The sequence below is a fragment of the Dendrobates tinctorius genome, unplaced genomic scaffold (assembly GCF_039654945.1).
Source record: "Dendrobates tinctorius isolate UK_male_01 unplaced genomic scaffold, ASM3965494v1 ptg000158l, whole genome shotgun sequence".
NCBI classification, from domain to species: Eukaryota; Metazoa; Chordata; class Amphibia; order Anura; family Dendrobatidae; genus Dendrobates; species Dendrobates tinctorius.
The window spans coordinates 28,939,541-28,963,607 of record NW_027361825.1 but is presented as its reverse complement, the minus strand read 5'-3'; the positions used below and the strand labels follow the sequence as shown (position 1 = coordinate 28,963,607).

At 41.6% G+C, this 24,067-nt stretch overlaps 1 protein-coding gene across 1 annotated transcript; it reads right to left on the bottom strand.

Moving 5' to 3' along the window:
- Nucleotides 1-1,972: 1,972 nt before the first annotated feature.
- On the bottom strand, nucleotides 1,973-23,517 carry LOC141052029 (cytochrome P450 2A5-like). Its single transcript, XM_073549205.1, has 9 exons — nucleotides 23,251-23,517; nucleotides 18,605-18,767; nucleotides 13,151-13,300; nucleotides 12,371-12,531; nucleotides 12,113-12,289; nucleotides 8,700-8,841; nucleotides 3,952-4,139; nucleotides 2,910-3,051; nucleotides 1,973-2,203 (listed from the first exon to the last, which is right to left on the bottom strand). The coding sequence occupies exons 1-9, from the start codon at nucleotides 23,428-23,430 to the stop codon at nucleotides 2,016-2,018; spliced, it is 1,491 nt and encodes a 496-aa protein (XP_073405306.1). The 5' UTR covers nucleotides 23,431-23,517; the 3' UTR covers nucleotides 1,973-2,015.
- Between the last annotated feature and the right edge of the window lie 550 nt (nucleotides 23,518-24,067).

The window sequence follows — 24,067 nt, the reverse complement described above, 5'->3', positions numbered from 1 at the left end:
TTATGTTACTTATTTTCATGTGTTGTATTGATTTATAAAGCAAAAATGAAAATGGTTACTCTTTAAGACAGGCATTTCGTACATCAGTCTTACCAAAAACAGTTGAAGTAAGCTGCGCATAATTTATTAAGAGGTGCACGACTATTAACAATTTAGGCGCATTGCCATTTGCCTCTGCCAGAAATGTTACCCTGACTGTAGTGCATTTCTGGAATAATTTATTCTACTAAACTGGCATGATTTTTATATGAATTTTCTGGGTGTACCTCGTGACGCCCCATTCTTCCTAAACTCCTCCCGGTTTGGTGGCACTGGCCGGGAGGAAATTAACGCTATTCTACCTGGCACAGTTTGGATTCCAGTCTTTGGGAAGGTGCCAAAACAGTTTCAGTCACCGCTCAGTGTATAGAGAGCGAAGGCTGTAACCGCACCCCCAGCCCTGACTGACAGCAAAATCATCATTAGAGCCGGCTTTCAGCCAGTGCCGGTGGTGCATTTAGAGCTGAACCACATGCCGGTGCCACCCCTATGATTGAAAATCGAACGCTGTCGGGGTGTATAAACTTCATTTTAAACTTGAATTTCACTTGGTGTTTGTAGACCTGAAGATGCCAGTGAAGAGGATATAATTCATGGACACACAAGGGCAAATTTGTAAAAACTATCATCTAGCTCAAAGCAACCAATTGCAGTGCAGATTTCATTTTACCAGCAGTGATTAAAAAATTAAAACTGCTCTGTGATTGGTTATGAAACTTATGAATGATGAATAATACAAATGTCTTTCTTTCTGACAATTTTAATAGAAAAGGCTTTATTCTTTAAGTATCGCATAGAAATGAGTAAATTGATTTCAATGCAAATTAAATTTGTGTCTACGTTTTAGGAATTATCTGAACCCATGATTTGCTTTGCGCTAATTGCTAAAAAGGGTCACTACCATTTTACACTTTGTAGAAGATGGCATCAGCAAGAGGAGACTCACATGACCTAAGTTGCAGCCTAACGGACTCCCCCCATAAAACCTTGCAGCTATCACTTTACATAATATAGCACAGCCAATCAGGAGGGACTATCATAGCCTGTATAAAAGCAAAGACAGGGAATGCAGCAGTCATTTAGAAGTGAAACTGGATAGTGAAAGGATGTAACCACTTAGCAATAGAGATAGGGAAAGAAAACAATAAAACAGTGGACAACTTCTACAGATGGTGTGTGATAGCACAGGGATGAAGAACAGATGCCATTCATTAATCTATAGCCATGTATAGGTCACTTTGATGTTACTAAAGGTACTGTCACACATAGCGATGCACCAGCGATCCTGACCAGCGATATGACACGGTCAGGATCGCTGGTACATCGCTAAGTGGTTGCTAGTGAGCTGCCACACAGGCAGATCTCACCAGCGACATCGCTGGGGACGGGGGGTCGCTACTTACCTGTCACACCAGGCGATCCTGCGTCCTCCTGCCCGGCTCCACGCGTCTCTCGTCTCCACAGCAGGAAGCTGACGACGAGAAACGGTCCAGGACGTTCTTGCACGATTAGCGATAACCAGTGGGGGAGTGGTCGGAGGTAAGTATCAGACATAGCGATATCGCTAGCAATATCGCTATAACGTCACAAAAACCAGTGACAGGCCCTTAAGGTTGTGTTTGCGTTAAAGAACTTGAAATGGGGTTGGATACAGTCTGAGGGGAAATCAGTGATTTTTATGCAATTGGAGTACTTGTGATTCACTGTTAATTAAGCAAAAAAAAAAAAATGACAAATCGGGCAAATTCAAATTTTAAAAGATTTTTTTTGTCTCTAGTATCAAATAATAATTTACTGCTAACAAGGAACTTGATAGCCCATACAGAGATATTTGATCCAATGCCATTCCAATCAGGAGTCTTGCCATCATTTTCTCATACAACGCCATGGGTTTTGTGTATTGTCTCCAATAACATGAATAAACTGAAGAAGATACACTAGAAAGAGAGGTTTATTATATTTTAGGAGTGACTGAATTATTGACATCGGGGTTCAACATAGAGCTGATAAGTTCTGGCGGTGACTCCATTTGTTCCGGGTTCGGGGGTTATTTCAAGATCTTCTGGTGCTTTGTTAGATTTCAGGTGAAACTTTTGCAATATGTTGGTCAACATGAGGAAGAGCTCCATGCGAGCTAACCCCTCTCCTAGACAGCTCCTTTTTCCTATGGAAAATATGTAAAGTGTTAGAACTCTTCAGTATGTGCTATATTGATGGGACATAAAGGAATTTTTACAACACAAATCTAGAAGATGGCGAATTGTCTTCAATTAACATGTATCTATGAACAAGTCAGCGTTACCTTATCGTCCACCACTGAGATACGTGTACTGCAGTTGACAATATAGACCCATTACTAAGTTAGGTCATGAGAAAAATGTATGAAAGGGAATCTATCAGCAATTTTTGGCTATGTAGTCTCAGAGCAGCATAATATAGGCACAGAGACCCTGATTTCAGGGGTGTATCAATTATTAGGCTGTGTTGTAGCTTCAGTACAAATAGTGTTTTATCAGCAAGAGATTATCACTGCAGAACTAGGTCTGCCACGCAAGCCAGTAGAGCTAATCTGCATAGCCACACCCACATTACTGATTGGAAGCTTTCCGACAGTGTACAAATGAAGCTGCCAATCAGGTGTGTGGGCGGGGTTATGTACCCCTCAACATTTTAACAACTGTTGCTTCTACAATTGAGAAAACAGGGATTTTATCCAAACTGCACAAAGCAGCCCAGTAAGTGACATATCATTGGAATTAGGGTCCCTGCCCTTCATGTAGCTCTCAGATTCCACAGCAAAAACCTGTTGAAAGATTCCATTTAATTCCCAACTTTTTAAATAACTGACTCTTATGCTCATGTCATATTACCAATTGAGAATGGAAGAAAAGCCTCGTTGTTCTTAAAGCATCCATTTTCATCCAGGAAATGTCTTGGATCAAACTTTTCTGGTTGCTCGAAATACTTGGGATCTTTAAGGACAGATGTCAATAGCGGCGACACGATCGCATTCTGAAACATAAGTTTAACAAGAATGAAGCTCAATATGTAAGAGGTAATTATCAAACAATTTCAATATTTTGTAAGCTCCTCTAGTCTACTTTAAAGATTGTCTCCCGTCAACGAATATTAAAAAAATGCATATTTTATGGTAAACTTGGCTATAAAATTACTTTTGCTGGTTGGCCACCCTAAGTTTTGAAAATGCACAAGAGGACCAACTTATTGTAAAACTGGCTCCAAAGTGTAGATAAAAGTCAGACGAAAAACGGGGAAAGATTCTGGCACAACTATCCGGGGATAAAATGGATTCTTCATTGAGAAGTGGTTAAATCATTAAAAAGCGATGCCTCGTACCTGACAAGTTTCAGGTGTATACACACCCTCAGTCATAGGCTAACCGATAGATAAAAGTCAGCCAAATCCCCTACTTTTGGGCAGTTATCTAATATCTACAGGGGCTTCCGAAAGGCAGATGTTGGAGAAAAGCAGAAGCCCTACTGAATTTCGTCATGCGCAATCCTCTTTTCTTGCAGAAGATAAAGGAAAAACTCTGACAGCAGCTTCTTCCTCGCCCTTATTGATATAAACATGCAGAATTATCCGGATAATACATGTGTATTCTGGAGTTGGCCAATTTTGGAGCTGGTGCTGATTTTGATGACAAATTTAAAAGATAGGTCATCAATATCATGGTTATGGACAGCTCCTTTAAGTTAGTATGAAAAGTCTGAATTCAGTACCTTTCAACAAAGGATCATGGGTGGCCCTTTGCTATATGAGTAAACTGAGGTTTTATGGATTCTGCTTTATAACTGACCACTATTGATTGAATACATATATCATGATATTTACAGGATTACATTTCTCTCACATCAATTAACAAAATAAATCATGAATTTTTTGTCTCACCTTTGGGATGTTGTATCCTCTAAATACTGTATCCTTACTGGCCGCATGTGGTATCCCCATGGGGACTATGTCAGCAAACCTCTGGATTTCGTGAATCACTGCATCTGTATAAGGCATATTAATACGATCCTCCAGGGCAGGACATCGAGTCTGTCCAATCACGTTGTCAATCTCGTCCTGGATCTTCTCTGTAGATAAAAACTACATGTTAACTAGGTCTTAACCAGTAACCAAGACCAGCAACCATAGTACCATGTATGTCAATGCTAATCACCCAAGGTACATTAAAACATTGGAACTATTCTGTATTATTACCCTCTAAACCTATATGATGATTTATAAAAAGTTGACAAAGTCACCAAAATTTTGTAAATTTTGATATATCAGTTATAAGTAGAGTTGAGCGATACCGTCCGATACTTCAAAATATCGGATCGGAATGGATCGGCCGATCTTTAAAAAAAGTATCGGTATCGCCGATGCCGATACCGGAAGTCCCATTCAAGTCTATGAGACTTCCGGTATCGGAATTGGAAAAACCCTTTCCTGCCCTTGTACAGCCTCTCGGGGGTCTGTACGGGCCTTCCGGGGGTCTCTGCCGGCCTGCCGGGGGGCTGTGCCGGCCTGCCGGTGGGCTGTGCGGACTGCCCGGGGTCTGTACCGGCCTGCCGGGGGGCTGTGCCGGCCTGCCGGTGGGCTGTGCGGACTGCCCGGGGTCTGTACCGGCCTGCCGGGGGGCTGTGCCGGCCTGCCGGTGGGCTGTGCGGACTGCCCGGGGTAGGTACCGGCCTGCTGGGGGGCTGTGCCGGTGGTCTGTGCACCCTGTGGGGGTCTGTACCGGCCTGCCGGGGGGCTGTGCCGGCCTGCCGGGGGGCTGTGCACCCTGTGCTGATGTCCGGGGGTCTGTGCAGGCATCGTCCGATGGGACTACAAGTCCCATCTGGCGATGCCTGCTGCCATGACAGTGATTGACACATTAGCCAATGATGGGACAGTAGTAGTCCCATCATCCGGCTAATGTGTTAAATGTAAAAAAAAAAAAAAAAAAAATACTACATACATACATACTACATGCATGCTACATACATACTACATACATACTACATGCTACATACATACTACATACATACTACATGCATGCTACATACATACTACATGCTACATACATACTACATACATACTACATGCTACATACATACTACATACATACTACATGCATGCTACATATATACTACATGCTACATACATACTACATACATGCTACATACATACTACATACATACTACATGCATGCTACATACATACTACATACATGCATGCTACATACATACTACATGCATGCTACATACATACTACATGCATGCTACATACATACTACATGCATGCTACATACATACTACATACATACTACATGCATGCTACATACATACTACATACATGCTACATACATACTACATGCATGCTACATACATACTACATACATACTACATACATGCATGCTACATGCATGCTACATACATACTACATGCATGCTACATACATACTACATGCATGCTACATACATACTACATGCTACATACTACATGCATGCTACATACATACTACATGCTACATACATACTACATATATACTACATGCATGCTACATACATACTACATGCTACATACATGCCACATATATACTACATACATACTACATGCATGCTACATACATACCACATATATACTACATACATACTACATGCATGCTACATACTACATATATACTACATGCATGCTACATACATACTACATGCTACATATATACTACATACATACTACATATATACTACATGCATGCTACATACATACTAAATGCTACATACATACTACATACTACATATATACTACATGCATGCTACATACATACTACATGCTACATATATACTACATACATACTACATATATACTACATGCATGCTACATACATACTACATGCTACATACATACTACATGCATGCTACATACATACTACATGCTACATATATACTACATACATACTACATGCATGCTACATACATACTACATACATACTACATGCATACTACATATATACTAAATGCATGCTACATATATACTACATGCTACATACATACTACATACATGCTACATGCATGCTACATACAATACATTCATACAATACATACATAGACATACAGTACATATAACATAGAGTAACATACTTACCAATACTTGTCACATTGTTCCCCGAAGCCATTGTCTTTTACGGAATAAATATTAACATAACAAACCACAAAAATCCTCACCCATGATCCGAAGCAGTCCACGAGTGTGTCCCACGACGATCTTGGGTAGAGAACTGCAGCATCAGCTGATGCTGCCGCTCTCTACGGGCTGCAGGAATCCAATGACGGAAGGTAGGCATCCTTCCGCACTGTATTCCTCCGCCACTTAAAAAAAAAAAGTCCCTAGTCTCACTTTATGGTAAAAGCTGTGTGGGAATTTACCATAAAGTGAGACTAGGGACTTTTTTTTTTTTAAGTGGCGGAGGAATACAGTGCGGAAGGATACCTACCTTCCGTCATTGGATTCCTGCAGCCCGTAGAGAGCGGCAGCATCAGCTGATGCTGCAGTTCTCTACCCAAGATCGTCGTGGGACACACTCGTGGACTGCTTCGGATCATGGGTGAGTATTTTTGAGGTTTGTTATGTTAATATTTATTCCGCAAAAGACAATGGCTTCGGGGAACAATGTGACAAGTATTGGTAAGTATGTTACTCTATGTTATATGTACTGTATGTCTATGTATGTATTGTATGAATGTATTGTATGTAGCATGCATGTAGTATGTATGTAGCATGCATGTAGTATATATGTAGCATGCATGTAGTATATATGTAGCATGCATGTAGTATGTATGTAGCATGTAGTATATATGTAGTATGTATGTAGTATGTATGTAGCATGTAGTATGTATGTAGCATACATGTAGTATGTATGTAGTATGTATGTAGCATGTAGTATGTATGTAGCATGCATGTAGTATATATGTAGTATGTATGTAGCATGTAGTATGTATGTAGCATGCATGTAGTATATATGTAGTATGTATGTAGTATGTATGTAGCATGTAGTATGTATGTAGCATGCATGTAGTATGTATGTAGTATGTATGTAGCATGTAGTATGTATGTAGTATGTATGTAGCATGCATGTAGCATGTAGTATGTATGTAGCATGCATGTAGTATGTATGTATGTAGTATGTATGTAGCATGTAGTATGTATGTAGCATGCATGTAGTATATATGTAGTATGTATGTAGCATGTAGTATGTATGTAGCATGCATGTAGTGCATATGTAGTATGTATGTAGTATGTATGTAGCATGTAGTATGTATGTAGCATACATGTAGTATGTATGTAGTATGTATGTAGCATGTATGTATGTAGCATGCATGTAGTATGTATGTGGTATGTATGTAGCATGTAGTATGTATGTAGCATGCATGTAGTATATATGTGGTATGTATGTAGCATGTAGTATGTATGTAGCATGCATGTAGTATGTATGTAGTATGTATGTAGCATGTAGTATGTATGTAGCATGCATGTAGTATATATGTGGTATGTATGTAGCATGTAGTATGTATGTAGCATGCATGTAGTATATATGGTATGTATGTAGCATGTAGTATGTATGTAGCATGCATGTAGTATATATGTGGTATGTATGTAGCATGTAGTATGTATGTAGTATTTTTTTTTTTTTTAACATTTAACACATTAGCCGGATGATGGGACTACTACTGTCCCATCATTGGCTAATGTGTCAATCACTGTCATGGTAGTAGGCATCGCCAGATGGGACTTGTAGTCCCATCGGACGATGCCTGCACAGACCCCCGGACATCAGCACAGCCCCCCGGCAGGCCGGTACAGACCCCCACAGGGTGCACAGCCCCCCGGCAGGCCGGCACAGCCCCCCGGCAGGCCGGTACAGACCGCCACAGGGTGCACAGACCACCGGCAGGCCAGCACAACCCCCCGGCAGGCCGGTACAGACCCCGGGCAGTCCACACAGCCCCCCGGCAGGCCGGCACAGCCCCCCGGCAGGCCGGCAGAGACCCCCGGAAGGCCCGAAATGACGGCGCATCATGATGCGCACACACCGCGCATCATGATGACGTCATTTCGGCTGTCAATCAACTTTGAACTTCCGATTCCGATGCCCGATATTGAAAAAATATCGGATGTCGGTATCGGAATTCCGATACTTGCGGTATCGGAATGCTCAACACTAGTTATAAGCACTAGCACACTTGGAAAACCCCCTTTAGAAATTCATTACTTGTTCATAAAAGTAAAATCGTATTGCCAGTGGTTTGCCTCCAGTAGGCACACATTTTCTATGCTAAATCCACCACCATTTATAACCCACCAGTTCTATTGTGTCTCCCTTCTCTAGGTCCCGCTTTCCTCATGATCTAAAATCTCTTAAAATCCCCTTCTGCATTCATTGCCCTAACCATTCATGTCAACCACAAACTAGTTGAATGGAACTTCTAAAGTATTGCAGCTAATTTTGGAACTTAATAGGCCAATATGGTGCTAATATGTTTAGAATTAATGTATGACAAGCATATACAAATTGTGAAAAGCTGTCCAATCTGTCATCCACTTCTTAATATTATGGAATATTTGAAGGAGTACAGCACAATTGCTGTAACTCCTTAGGGCTTTACTTACTTGCCACATCGGGGTACTTCAGGAGGATGAGGAGGGCATTTTTCAGAGTTGTACTTGTAGTTTCAATTCCAGCAAAGAATAGATCTATCACTGTTCCAAACAAGTTCTCAAAGTGGAATTCAGTGTCTGGTTTCTCTTTCTCCTGTAGATTTGGACAAGTGATATGATTGGCCACAAAACATTGCTAGATAACATCATAACATCAGATTCAGTGCTTAAATGGATGTTATGATGCTGTAGTACCCCTGGAAGAAGCCACGGCGAAACGCACTTCAGAAAATTTAACACCGGAGGGGTCATTTTGACCATTTTGCTATTTCTTTTTCCTATAATTTATAAAATTTTAACAAATGAGTTCTGACTTCTTGTGACTTTTATTTATTCATGGTAGTGTATATTTTAGGACACAAAAATGAATTGTTACTTTTTCAGGGGCCTGGATTTTACAATTCATACCTATAAGTACTGAAGGGGTCAATTTGACCCCATACATAAAAGTAGTAGTAGGCAAGTCACCTAATATTACAGAGTACAGAAAATCACAGAGCTTCTCCCTAGTTGTAGAGTGTAATTGTATCTTTGCATATCAGGGATGATTCAGCATTTTGTTTTGTCTAAACTTGTCTGAACATGTTTGATCCATGTCTCTTGTAGCGATTTCTGTCTGCACTTCAGTAGCAAACATTACAGTTGAAGCTACAACTCTGCATGTTTGTACAGTGTCGTTTTATTACTTCTGCGATCTTACAAGTCCCTTTTTGCGACGTATATTTGAAGCATGAGTAAGCAGAGGGGTCTGACAAGTGATGAAATTTTGAAATGCCTTCAGAATTTATCTGAAAATGAGTCAGAAGAAGTGGCCCATCATCCGCAATGTCTGAACCACAAACAAAAGGACAAGAAATCTGCAAGCGTCAAAAATGTGGAGTTGGAAGATGCAACGAAAACAAAACAACTAAAACTTGCGCAAGCTGTAGCAAACCAGTTTGTGGAAAATGCACTGGGAAAGTGGAAGAAAGTACTGTTTGTGTTAACTGTTGGACACCGCATGCTATGACCATGTAAAAGGAAAATGCGTGCTGTACTTGATCTTAACACTGTTCCTACTAAGTTAAAAATAAATGTTCTTTAATTTGTTGGCAATAAAATAGTTATTTTTTACTCCAGAGTCAGTACTTTTGAATGGGAGTCAAAATGACCCCTAATGGTAGTTATAGGTATTATGAAACATGCAGTAGTTCTAGTGTTAAATAATACACGATATGCACTATTCATCTATTATGAGTATATGGCAATTTCATACTATATGTTTGGCATTTTACTGTAGTTATACATCTAGTTGTCATCCATTTACTGTACTATCAATGAATATTTTTACTATGGTCAGACACTACAAGTACTACATTATTTGTATTACATGCGTTATTTTTTACTATTTGTCCTGTGTTTGTATCATGGGAACTTCCCTCAGCTGAAAATTAGTATATACAGTATATTTATGTACTCTATCAATATTACCTTCTGATTTGTTCACTACCTCTAATTTTTGCATCTTCTTTGGCATTTTCTAATGCTGATATCACCCTTCATTATTATTTTTTATTTTGATACTTTTAAGTTTGATATAATAAAGTTTGTATTTTAATACACTTGTGATCATATCTGTAGGTTTTGTATACGTGTGCTGTCCATGACTATCATACCCTTCTCAATCCTTTATATTGGCCCATTAGCTGGCTGAAATTATTTTTAGGTAATATATACAGTACTACTTGTAAAAAAAAAAAAAGTAAAGTGAGTTCATATTATGTGTAAATCATATATCTGAAGTCATTGGGCAGTTATGCAGAGTCACCGTTGGTAACATTAATGACGTCCCCACCGGTCACACACAGCTGCGTTCTCACGCTCAGCTCAGTGTCTTCCAGCTGGCATGGTGAGAAGTCGCATCACTGATGTGACTACTCACCAAACCATCCGGATCGTCATGGGACATAGGCATTAATGGATTATCTGCAGAAAGGTGAGTATAACTTTTCTTTTTATTTTTGTTGAATAAATGGGTAAAAACATCAGCCCCCAAGTTTCCGTCAGCTGGTTATGAAAATTAGTAGGGGGTGGGCTAAGCCATATTTTAAAACATAATAGTTTATTTAATAGATGCTGCACAGACAGTGGGTGCTGACTCCAACTCCCATCAGCATCGCCTGATCTTGTTGATTGCTGCGTCACCAGGCGACAATGATGAGAGCTGCATTCAGCACACAGTGCCTGGGAACAGCGCTACTTGTACTGATTTTGTCATCCGTGTGTCATGAGTGTGCACATGTGCAGCACACATTTTATTTATTCTGTGTGAAAAAAGGATGTCTGTGGAATTTTCACAGGGTCGTGTGAAAAACCTGACATGTGCCTATGGCCATTGAATGCAATGGGTGTGCGTATGTCCATATTTGCTTTCCTTAAAAAACGGACCGCATATGGACATAAAAAACAGACATGTAAAGAAGGCCTAATACTGAAGGAAGAGAGAAACCGTCAGAATCATGAGTGGAAACTCTGATGGGCATGTAACAATTTTGCAGAACACTCGGCTAAATAAAAGACTAACAAGACTAGCGCACTCTGTAGTAGCAAAATTGTAACGAAAACTATTTAGAAAGTTTTTTATTAACTATGCTTTTTGGGTTTCTTCACTTGTTCACTTTTCTGCTGCAAAGTTTGAAACTGTCCCATTCAAATAAATGAAATGGATTTCCAATTGCTGAAATTTCTGCAACAAAATGTACAAGGTGTGAATTCACCATTAGGATGAAAATGAGCAATAAAACAAACCTATCTGTTGTACACTTTGCCTTTAAATCATCCCAGGGGTCAATGAAAAATGGTTGTGATGAGAGTTAAGACTGTGTGACTCGAGATAGTGTAAACACTGACCTAAATGACTAGACATGACTGAATATCGTCAGATTCCTCCTTATTCGACTCGCTAATAGAGCTTACCGAATAGCTGCAGCGGAAACCCAGATATTTGGAGCGCTTCGATAATCAGGTGTCCGGCGCCGCAGCTGCATGTGTCGCGGCTGTGTGGCAGTCACAACACATGCATGAAGAGCCTGTATGTAATGTGTAATGACTCCGGTCATGCTATTAGAACCCATTGCAAGCTGATAAACTTATTTTTCTGCTAGAATGTTGAAGATTCTTCTGGCTTCCTTTTCCAACTAGACATCGTTACAGTCTTTAGACAGCAGACGCTGATTGAATACAGTGCTCACATTCTGTAGAGTACAGTGGTCAACTTATGGTTCCCAAGGAAAGAGGAAGTCTGGAGACAGATGAGGAACAGAGCAGAGTACAGAGGTGTGGTAAAAATCTGGATGAGGAAATTTTTTTAATTTTATTTACATTACCTCCTCCATCTTTATTAGGAAACTATCAATGAAGTCTCGAGGGCAGTTCACATCAATGGTATTTTTGTGGTTCTCAACAGCTTGAAGGACAAATCCCTTGAGCTGATCCAAGTTTCTGAAGACCTTTTTATGAGGTCCTGGGATATAATTTGATGTCTTTGGAAACAGATGGAGTAGCTGTGAAAATAATTTAGTTTTATTACCTGAGTCAATAGTTAGAACTCAGTTTTATAGAAAATGTAGTGTATGTTGACTTACAATCCCCCATGCAGAGGCCAGAAGGTAGAACATTTCCTGCAGTAGTGACAGTAGGGTCATGAACTTCTCATCTTCAAAATCAAAGCGTTCTCCAAACACAATTGAGCAGATGACGTTAGAGACAGCCAAACGCAATGAATCAGTTGGGTCAAACAGATTTTCTACATAGAGACACAAAAGATTGATCAGAAATTGGGGAAAGCTCCTAACTGCAGCTTCTATTTCTATCACATTAACTATTTTATACTGATAGTGACTTTTGAAATGTTGCCTGTTAAGAAAGGAGCAGATCAATTTGCGCGACTCCAGCGCAGTGTTCTGCTCAGTTGATACCTAGATGGGGAGTCTCACTGATCCATGAACTTCTGATGTCCCTGGCACAGCATTTGATTCGTCTGAGCTGGTGCAATGTGATCTGTATGACGTGACACATAGATGACGCCGTGCCAGCCTTAGCTAATCAAACGCAGCAACAGAGATACTGGACGATAAAAGATTCGCAGGACTCCCGTCTAGCCACCAAGTATCACTGATCAAGATGCTGGACCGGAGTCCTGTAAATAGATCAACTTATCTTTAGTTACTGTCACTAAATGCTCAGTTATGGAGGCATTATTGTTTTTGCAGCTCACATTCATATGTGCATACAGTGACTGCCATTGATATTAGGGGAACAATGTTTGGCTCTCTTGCCTTTTCAACCATGTCCTCCACCCTGTATCTGGAAAATACCTCATTACAAGCATCAGTAGCCAATAATATACACAAGTCCTCACAAACCTTTATTATTTCTGAACCTTTCTACCAGAAAATGGGCTTCTTCTTGAATCCTCTCCGCGATGCCTCTTTTCCCAATCCCAAAGTTCCTAAGGGTGGTAAGTGAGAATCGGCGTAACAGTTTCCAGCGCTCACCATTGCTAAGCACAATACCTAAAATCAAAGAAGAAAATCAGCAATGTTAAAAAAAAACTTGGAGGGTGAAGCTTATAAATAACATAGTAACATAGTAATATAGTTTAGAAGGCTGAAGGAAGACCCTTTGTCCATCTAGTTCAGCCTATTTTTAGTGCAGCTGTTCTGCATTGTTGATCCTGGGGAAGGCAAAAAACCCACAGAGTAGAAGCCAATTTTCTCCATAAGGAAAAAAAATTCCTTCCCCTAAGCTGGGTCAACCATCTACCTGTAATATTCTGTTATTCGTAACCTTCTATACTGTTACTCACAAGAAAAGCATCCATTCCTTTCTTAAATTCATTCAGTGAGTTGGCCATCACCACTTCCTCAGGAAGAGAATTCCAGAGCCTCACTGCTCTTACCATGAAGAACCCTCTTCTATGCTGGTGCAGAAATTGTCTTTCCTCCAAACGAAGAGAATGCCCCCTTGTTCTAGTTACAGTCCTTGGTGCAAACAGTTCATTGGAGAGATCTCTGTATTGCCCTCTGATATACTTGTACATATATATTAAGTCTCCCCTAAGTCTTCTCTTTTCTAGAGTAAATAGACCTAACTTTGATAACCTTTCTGGGTATTGTAGTGAACCAACTCCTTTTATCATTTTAGTAGCCCACCTTTGAACCCTTTCAAGTTCAGTAATGTCTTTCTTGAGCACCGGCATCCAAAATTGCACACAATACTCCAAGTGTGGTCTGACGAGTGATTTGTACAGAGGGAGAATTATGCTTTCATCTCGTGTCCCCAGACCTCTTCTAATGCATCCCATGACCCTATTTGCTTTGGTGGCAGCTGCCTGACACTGGGCACTCCAATTTAGCTTCTTATTGACTAAGATGCCTAAGTCTTTTTCCATGTCTGATTTCCCCAGCAGTTTCCCATTTAGTAAGTAATTGTAGCATCTGTTTCTCCTTCCCATGTGCATAACCTTACACTTATCTGTGTTAAACCTCATTTGCCATTTTTCAGCCCAATTCTCCAATTTACTCAAATCTGTCTGTAGTTGCAAACTGTCCTCCTTTGTGTTAACTACCTTACATAGTTTTGCATCATCTGCAAATACTGATATTTTACTGTGTAAGCCATCCACTAGATCATTAATAAATATATTAAATAGTAGGGGGCCCAATACAGAACCCTGTGGTACCCCACTAGTAACCCTGGCCCAATCTGAGTATGCACCATTAATAACCACTCTTTGTTTTCTATCACTAAGTCAGCTACCTACCCATCTACACACATTTTCCCCTAGCCCAAGCTTTCTCACCTTACTTACCAATCTTTTATGTGGGACAGTGTCAAATGCTTTAGAGAAGTCGAGATAAATGATATCCAATGATTCTCCTTGGTCCATTTGAGAGCTTACATCCTCATAGAAGCTGATCAGGTTAGTTTGACAGGAGCGATCCTTCATAAATCCATGTTGATATGGAGTTAAACATTTATTAACATTGAGATATTCCATAATGGTATCCCTTAGAAACCCTTCAAAAATTTTACCCACAACAGATGTTAAGCTTACCGACCTATAGTTTCCAGGTTCCCTTTTACACCCCTTTTTGAATATTGGTACCACATTTGCTTGCCGCCAATCAAAAGGAACAGACCCTGTTTCTATAGAGTCTTTAAATATAAGGAATAGAGGCTTGTCTATCACATTACTTAACTCCCTTAATACTCGAGGGTGAATGCCATCAGGGCCTGGTGACTTGTCAATTTTAATCTTACTAAGGCGGTTCTGCACTTCTTCCTGGGTTAGGCAGGTAATACTTAATGGGGAGTTTAAATTATCACTCTGCATTTCCCCCGGCAAATCCTTTTCCTGTGTGAACACTGTTGAGAAAAAAGTATTTAAAACATTTGCTTTTCCCTCATCGCTCTCTATGATTTCACCCTCATTGTTCTTTAAAGGGCCGACACCATCAATTTTAATCAATTTACTGTTTATATAATTAAAGAATATCTTGGGGTTTGTTTTACTTTCCTTAGCAATGAGTCTCTCAGTTTCCACTTTTGCTAAATGTATTTGTTTTTTTACACATTTTATTTTTTTCTCTATAACTTTTTAATGCTTCTATAATAAATAATTTACGCATTTGTCATTGAAGGATTCTGTTCTACATTTAAATACAGTGGAAACGTATGTCATGTCATATTGGTGTTACGATAAATTTGGTACCAAAATATGTCTTCTCAAGTGCCAATCTCAGTGTGTGTTGATTTTGTGCTCTAGTCCACAATATATCATAATTTAATATCCAGTGGAAGACAGTATTAAATATCAAATAGCGCAGCACTTCCATGTTTCGTTTTGTCCCTCATTCCCCTCTGTAAATTGGTGTTATGACTCTCTTCTATCCTTATATCATTCTATCCTTATTGATACACTTATATCCTTTAGTAAGCCTTGTGTATTTTCTATTCTGTTTTCTTGATGTTATGTTCTTTTCTTGATTAGTGCCACATTCATGGTGTCTGGTGGCTTGTTTTTCCACTTTGTGTTTGTGATTTCTCTTTGACAAATTTGTTGGCTCTTTAGTGCTCTGTATTTAGCTCCCTGGTGCTCCTATATTTCCTAAAGTTGTCATACATTCTCTTATGTCCATCAGCTTGGTGTCCTACACCTTTATTTTCTTTGTTTGCTAGACCTTGTGACTATCAATTCTATTCTACTCCTTTGATGTTCTGGTGGTCATTATTGGTTTAATGTCACATTTGGTTTGCTACCTTTTGGTGATCAATGTTGGTAAATCTTTAGGCCATTTAGTGCTGTGTACTATATTACCTCATGCCTTAGTCTTCTCTTGTTTTGTGCCTAATTTTCTTGTGTCCTTTGGTTTGGTGTCCTACTTCTAGATTTGATTGTTAGACTTTGATTTTTTAGCTCATTTGAAGTTTTTTTTAGACCTTGCTGCTTTCTAGAGCTATGTACTCAATTACCAAATGCTTAGGTGTCCACATATTTTGTCATCCATTCCCTAATATCCATGGTTTGTAGTCCTGATTCTTGGTGGCAATGAGTGGTAAACTTTGAGCTGTTTGGCGTTTCATCCTCCAGTCTCTGGTTTCCATGTGTCCACTGATATTTTTTTACACCAATCCCTTATGTCTTTTGGTTTGTTGTCTCACTTCTTGATGCTGTCATGATCTCAGTGCGGGTTTGACTCGCACACGTGGGGTTAATGTTTGGAACCAGTGCTGATGACTGGCATTTCTGGGGTTAAAGGTTGTGATCCTGGTGCAGGCTTACCTGCACACCTGGGGCTATGATTGTGGCCTCTCCCTGGTTCTGGCGGTGGCTAGGATCTTTTGGTGGCCTACCCTTGGTTCGGACATAAAAAAATTCATTGCTGGTTGTGGGGTCTGCGCTCGTTCTAAAAGCTCTCATAGCCGGCCGGCAGGGGAGCTGATACCCTTGGCAGTGCCCGAAAGGCCATGGACTCATTTATCCATGGATTTTGTTACCAATCTCCCTCCATCTAAGGGTGATACAGTGGTATGGGTAGTGGTGGACAGGTTTTCTAAGCAGGCTCATTTCGTACCCCTGTCCGCACTACCGTCAGCTGAGACATTGTCCAGGTTGTTTGTGCAGCATGTGATCCGGTTGCATGGGGTACCCCTGAATGTGGTGTCTGATCGTGGTGTGCAGTTTGTGGCTAAGTTTTGGCGTGCTTTCTGCAAAAAATTAGGTATGTCTCTGTCCTTTTCGTCTGCATACCATCCTGAGAGCAATGGGCAGACGGAGCGCACTAACCAGTCCCTGGAACAGATCCTCAGGTGTCTAACCTCTGCTAGACAGAATGACTGGTGCGATGCACTGCCGTTGGCTGAATTTGCCTTCAATAGTCGGGTGAGTCAATCCACTGGTAGGTCCCCTTTCTTGATTAACTATGGGTTCAGTCCTCATTTTGGTGAGTTTTCTCGTCTGGATTCGGGGTGTCCCGGGGCTGAGGATTCTGTTCAGCGGTTAAAAGATACATGGGCAGAAGTCCAGCGGCGTATATCTAGGTCTCAAGGCAGGTATACGTTTTTCGCGGACAGGAAACGAACACCTGGTCCCATGTTTCGGGTGGGAGAGAAAGTTTGGCTCTCCACGCGAAACATTAAGTTAAAAATTCCGTCAGCCAAGTTGGGACCCAAATTCATTGGCCCGTACAAGATTGTGGAAAAAATCAATCCAGTGGCGTATAGGCTGTGCCTTCCACCCTCTTTCAAGATCCCTAACGTCTTCCACAAATCTCTACTGAAACCTTTTGAAGCAGTACGGGGAGACTCCGAGTCTGCTGCTCCTCCGGTTTTGGTCGAGGGGCAGGTGGAGTACGAGGTTGGTCATATCGTAGATTCCAGGTTGGTACGGCGGTCGGTACAGTACCTGGTTCATTGGAAGGGGTATGGACCAGAGGACAGGTCCTGGGTACCAGCCCGGTTGATGCATGCTGATCGCCTGGTGCGGGCTTTCCATGCTAAGTACCCGGGCAAGCCTGGGGGTCCAGAGGCCCCCCGTTGAGAGGGGGGTACTGTCATGATCTCAGTGCGGGTTTGACTCGCACACGTGGGGTTAATGTTTGGAACCAGTGCTGATGACTGGCATTTCTGGGGTTAAAGGTTGTGATCCTGGTGCAGGCTTACCTGCACACCTGGGGCTATGATTGTGGCCTCTCCCTGGTTCTGGGGGAGGCTTCTTATAGCCTCAGGACGCTCCCATCCCTGTCAGTTATACTTTCGCCCTTGGCATTGTGTGGTGACCCCTGAGTGTGTTAGTGCTGTGTTCTGGTTACTTGATTCTCTGTGTATGACTCGGTCTGTTCCCTGGATATCGCTTTGGATTCTGCCTGGTACCTTATATGTCTGTTTGGTTTTGATCTCTGCTTGGCCCTGATTATCCGCTCTGTCTCCTCCCTGGTACTGTACTGTGATCCTGTGTATGACCTTTGGCTTTGTCTGACCTCCCATCTGTTTATCCCTCCTGTACCTCGCTGGTCTGTACTGTGCATGACTTCTACTTTGCCATAATCTGAGTTCTCTGGACCCTGACACTATTAGCTTGAAGCACGCTTTGTCACCTCTGCTGCCCTGCTCCCCAGGTAACTCTTAGCACTGCTTCTGAACTCAGGACACGTGCACTGGCTCTATGAGCAAGTGTAGTGCGGTGTCTTTGACAGATGCTTAGTGTTTGGTAGACCATGTGGCCAACTAGTGTTTTGCATTTAATTCTTAGATATTCTGTATTTGCTGTCCCATTTCCTGATTTCTATAATTGTATAAAATATATCACTACTCACCATAATCTTTGAAAACTGAACTTGCAAAAAATGTGTTTCCTCGCGCAGTGAACACATCACTATGATCCACTAAGGCTTCTTTTACGCAATCATAGCCGAGAAGGATCACCATGGGGCTATTACCAATAAATATAGTCATCACCGGCCCATATTGCTTACTGAGCTGAAAGTTTTTAAGATAAAAAGACAGTTATATTACATTGTCACAAGTGGCTCATTGAACCTATCATTCAATGATAACGTGCGCAAAAGTGAGTCAACTGCGAAGGAGCCAATCAATCACAAATGGAAGCATCTACAAAACCATCTATTTAGAATTACAGTGCCCATGTATATCAATGTGCCTTCCATGTAATGGATTAACATATCAGGTTATTGAGAGGGGAAGTCACTATTTCAGTGCATTTTCACTGTCTAAAAGAACATTGGATAAAGAAATGTTTCCCTGGTAAGAATTTTTACCTGGTCTATTCAAACCTGAGATATTACACAGTGTATTACTTAATAGTTCTGTGATAGCCATATTTCTTGATTTATATGTGAAACATTTAGTTAAACAAATCCTTATGTGAAATAGAGGAGCATATCTTTTGGGGTCATAGTCACATTTCGACTTAAGAACTTAAGTGGGGCACAAGAGGTCCTATTGATGCATATGGGAAGACCTGCAATGTAAATGATGTATATTAGAAGGGGGACCCTGTTATTGATTTTGTGGTGGGTTGCTTGAATTTCAAATTGCATGCTTGAGCCAGATTATTTATAGGCATGAGGTCTTGCAGGACATGGGTACAAAAAAGGAAACCGTGGTTTTTCCTATCAGCAGGAGAGTAGAGAAAAAGAGAAATCCCTTTTTTAGGAGGGTTACAGAACCTACGTCCTGAAAAGGAAATTGTTTGATACCCTTAGAGCAACAATCCCAGTCAATAGGTATGATACCATGTAGTCACACTGATCAAGATAAATATCTGTGATAAGTTCAAGTATATTGTGTTGCCGAGTTGCAAAAGGTAAGGCTAGGTTCACATTAGCGTTTCTGTGCACAGCGTAAGCCTGTGTACTTCTTTCCTTAAGCTCCGCCTACTTCCGCATGCATCCTGCGTATCTATCTTTAACGTTGTGTATGCAGGGACATGTGTTGTATGCGGATGCGTCTGCGTGCGTAGTTTTGACATACCTGCCGAACGCAACATGTTGCGGACTGAAACTCTAATGTGAAACCAACCTTAAAATGTATAAAGTGCAGGACTTCATTTAAAGAGGCAAAATCCCTAACAAGGATTCAAGCTGTGTTGACCACATCACCATCAGGCGTTGAACTTGAGTTGAGCAAATATTGTTCTGTGTTCACTTTTGTACTCTAATTACCATTGAGTTAAGAAAGGTAATTCCTGTGGCTAGTAGCAGACTATACTTTTACAGTAAGTAGCCTTGCTGATAACTACAGCAGCTTCTGACCTCCTGGAGGACTAGTGGGGTAGCATATGATCCACAGGACCCCTAGTGCTAAAGAAACAAGTTATAGTTGGTTTTTGGGTATCATTCAAGAATAATATCCAACCAAGTGGAGCCACTTAAAGTGTTAAGCCCCCGTTACACACTGCGATATCGCTAGCAATATCGCTGTAAAGTCACCGATTTTGTGACGTTGCAGCGATATTGCTAGCGATATCGCTACATGTGATACTTACCTCCGACCGGCTCCCCCGCTGATTATCGCTGATCGCGCGAGAAGCTGCTGGATCATTCCTCGTCGGTCACTTCCTGCGGCGCTTCCTGCTGTGACGACGAGCGACGCATGGAGCCGGGCGGGAGGACGCAGGATCGCCACGTCTGACAGGTAAGTAGCGATCCCAGTCCCCAGCGAAGTCGCTGGTGAGATCTGCCTGAGTGACAGCTCACTAGCGACCACCTAGCAATGCACCAGCGATCCTGACTGCATCATATCGCTAGTTGGGATCGCTGGTGCAACGGTACCCTTAGGCGTCGGATTTCTGACACTGCACAGCAGGAATCCAGAGCCAGACATCCAGCGGTCTTCCATTCTCCTCCGACCGCTCCGGGTGCTGCTCAGCAATTACGGCGAGCCAGGCGTGCTGCTCAGACTTGCTCTGACAGTCTGGATGTTGCTGCCACCTCTGGTGCAGCAATGGTAGCGCAACCTGCTCTGCAGGGAACCGCTCCAGAGGTTAAGTCCTCATGCCGTGCTACTGGGCATGCCCCCAAGGTGACCTCTCAGTGGAGAGCAGGGGTCACATGTTCAGGTCCTGTGTCGGATCTGATTGGTCCTTCCCAGGGTACTGGAAGGTCCGGGAAGCGCATGGCTATAAAAAGCCCGCATGGCGGCTCGGCCATGCGCTAGTGTAGCATATTATACTGTGTGTGTATGGTGATGGATGCATGGACTGGTGACTGACTTATTAAGAAACCCCTTCCCTCTGTAATACGAATGGTGACAGAGTGTTGGTTAGTCAGGGCCAGATTGGGGCAAGCTACACACCACTGAGCCTCCTGCACTGCACACTAGCGTCCGACGGTGTCCGGATCCTCGGCATCGTAGTTACCACCGCACTGCAGTCAGTAGTACTTATTGGTGTTCGTGGCTGCGACGCCAACCGCTGGCTAGCCCTGTGAAGCGAACATGCCCAGCGTTCATACTTTAGTTTCTTTAGGGCGTCTCTGTGATTAAACAGAGTCTGTCCTAGCACCTTGGGTGACGTAACCCGAGTGCACTACTACGCCTCCTAGCGTGTCTGCCATCGTCCAGCAGCGGTCGTTACATCTACCGCACGGTGGACCCCGGGCGGTGAACGCACCTCCTATTATTTATACTTGGTGCGTTCCGCCGACCCTAACATGAAGTAAAAGTAGTAACTAAAGTTTTGAGCCTCTTTGTGATAAGCAGAATAAAAAAATAGAAGTTTCTGTTTTACTATTAAACATTGTCTGCGACCTTCCAGTGAAGTGCCTCTAGTCAATATAGTGACTAAAGTCTAATTCACACGTCCTGGTGATTTCTGTACAGGAAAAACCAGTACTAGTGAAGTCCATGTCTGTGTGTACGGATGTGACAGCCATGCGCCATCCGTGTGTCTGTGTTTACTGTCCATGCGTCCATGTGACAGTGTGTCCATATGTTACATCCATGTGTCATCCATATGTCCGTGTAACACGTACCGGCTCCAGGGAAAAAGTCGTACAGTTCGCGCTGTTCCCTGGCTCCGGCCGGCTGCTGAAGGCAGCTCTCATCGTTGTCTCCTGCTCACTCTGAGATCATCGTGACCAGGAGAGAATGATGGATGTTGCACTCAGCAGCAGCTTTGTACCTCCTGTGTAAAATAAATAAATTAAAAAAAAGTGGCGTGGGCTCCTGTGCAATTTTCATACCAGGTGCCGATACGTGTCACGCTGATGACACACGGATTTAATACGTGTCATCAGTGTGCATGTGTACAGTACGCATCTCGTCCGTGGTGTGCAAAAAAACTGACATATCTGCATAAATGTCATGAATACAATGGTTGTGCATATGTCTGTATTAGTGGTCCTTAAAAAAACGGACAACATATGGACATACAAAGCAGACTTGTAAAGAAGGCCTAGGAGAAATGGTCTATAGATCTGAATTATTGCAGCTTTGTAAATTATCCCAATAACACAGATCACCATGTATAACGGCGCTTACAGTGCAACATGTACTTCAAAACATGTGAATTGCCTCTTCAGAGAGGAACAGGACTTGAACTCTAATGCTACCTATTGAAAGGAGCAATCCCAAAAGTCAATGTCAACCCTTTAATGAGCCATACTATATGACTTAGGATAAAAGCCAGACCAGAATCTAAATTTACAGAAGTGTTTTGGAGTATTGCCCCTCCTCTGTGCAAAACATGAGATCTGATTTGGCTGTATGAGAGGCTTCTGACTAGAGTCGAAAGGGGAACATTGCTCCTTGTGGAGACTAAGTAACATACCTGAAATGTCAGTGTAAAGAGACTTTAAGGCCAAGCAATGCTCCCCTGGGAAATGAAATGTGCAAATCGTCTCTTCAGAGAGAAAAAGGACTTGGACTCTAAGTAGCAATAATAAAAGTCAATATTGACCCTTTAATGAGCCAAACCAGGAATCTCAAATTGTATTCAAGCATTTGTGGGTTTCCCTCTCTTAAGCGCAAAGCACAAGATTTGATTTGGCTGCACGAGAGGCCACTGACTGGGGTCTAAAGTGGTTTCTCCTCCTGACCTGCCAGGGTAAAGAGACTTATAGGCCATGCAATGCTCCCCTTGGAAATTAAATATGCAAATTGTCTGCTCAGGGAGGATGAGAAATTCAACTCCAGTGCCACCTACTGGAAGTATCCATTCTAAAAGTGAATCTTGACCCATTAACAATTCTTGCCATATGACTTACAGTAGGATAAAAGCCAAACCATAATCTTAATTTGCAGACACTTTAAGATTGCTACATCCAAAAAGTACCACTAGATTTCAATTCTTCTTCCTCTCTGAAAAGGCAACTTGCATATTTAATTCACCATAGGAACATTGAATGTCCTATAACTCTCCTTAAACTAGCATGTCAGTCTCGACAAGGAGAGATGTTACCCCTTATATACTTCTGAAATGATATAGCTCAATACTACTTACCTTTACCAATGACTGGGGCATTTCAGAAGTGCTCACGTGCAGAATAGTTCCCAGTATAGGGAGGGTAGGTGGTCCAGGAGGTAAGTTTTTACTTCTCAGTTTTCTTCTCCATGCACGGATGTACAAGACCAGTGTGACACACAAGGTCAGAAAGATGGTCCCTGGTACTCCTAGCTCCATATTCTTTATATACTGGAAACAGAGCTATAGAAAGTATGATATAACCAGTGCACAAGAGCAGGCTGCACCTAGCACAGGGGAAGTGTTGTCTAACAATCTTTTATTTGAGTTCACATGAGTCCAATGTACAAAATTGGCATAGGTTTTATGGAGCAGAGTGACGGTATGTGTACACCTACTGATGGTTGTTATTTACCCAGGATGATAAGAGGCTCTCAAAGAATAAGAAGTCTATCGCTAAATAAGGCAATTTCACACGGCGATCCATATAAGGAGTCAGATGTGTGTGTTGTGCAGCTTATGAAAAATATACCTATTATGTAGTATTTGTTTGCAAAAAAATGTTTATAATGAATACTTTCAAAAATATATTGCAATGACAGAATACTCTGGATAGTGATGTCTTCCGCACTTTACCAAACCATGGACAAACATTTTACTAGGAAGTGTTTCACGTTGAAATAGTTCAACTTTACTAAACACAACAAAATGTACATAACTTATGGATATGGGATGGACCCCCACTCCATCTTAAAAACACCATAACGACAGTAAACCTAGGCACTAGAATAAATACACAACACATTATTTTGGTTGTCAAAATGGCCACAGCTTTATTTAAATCACAGGAATAAAA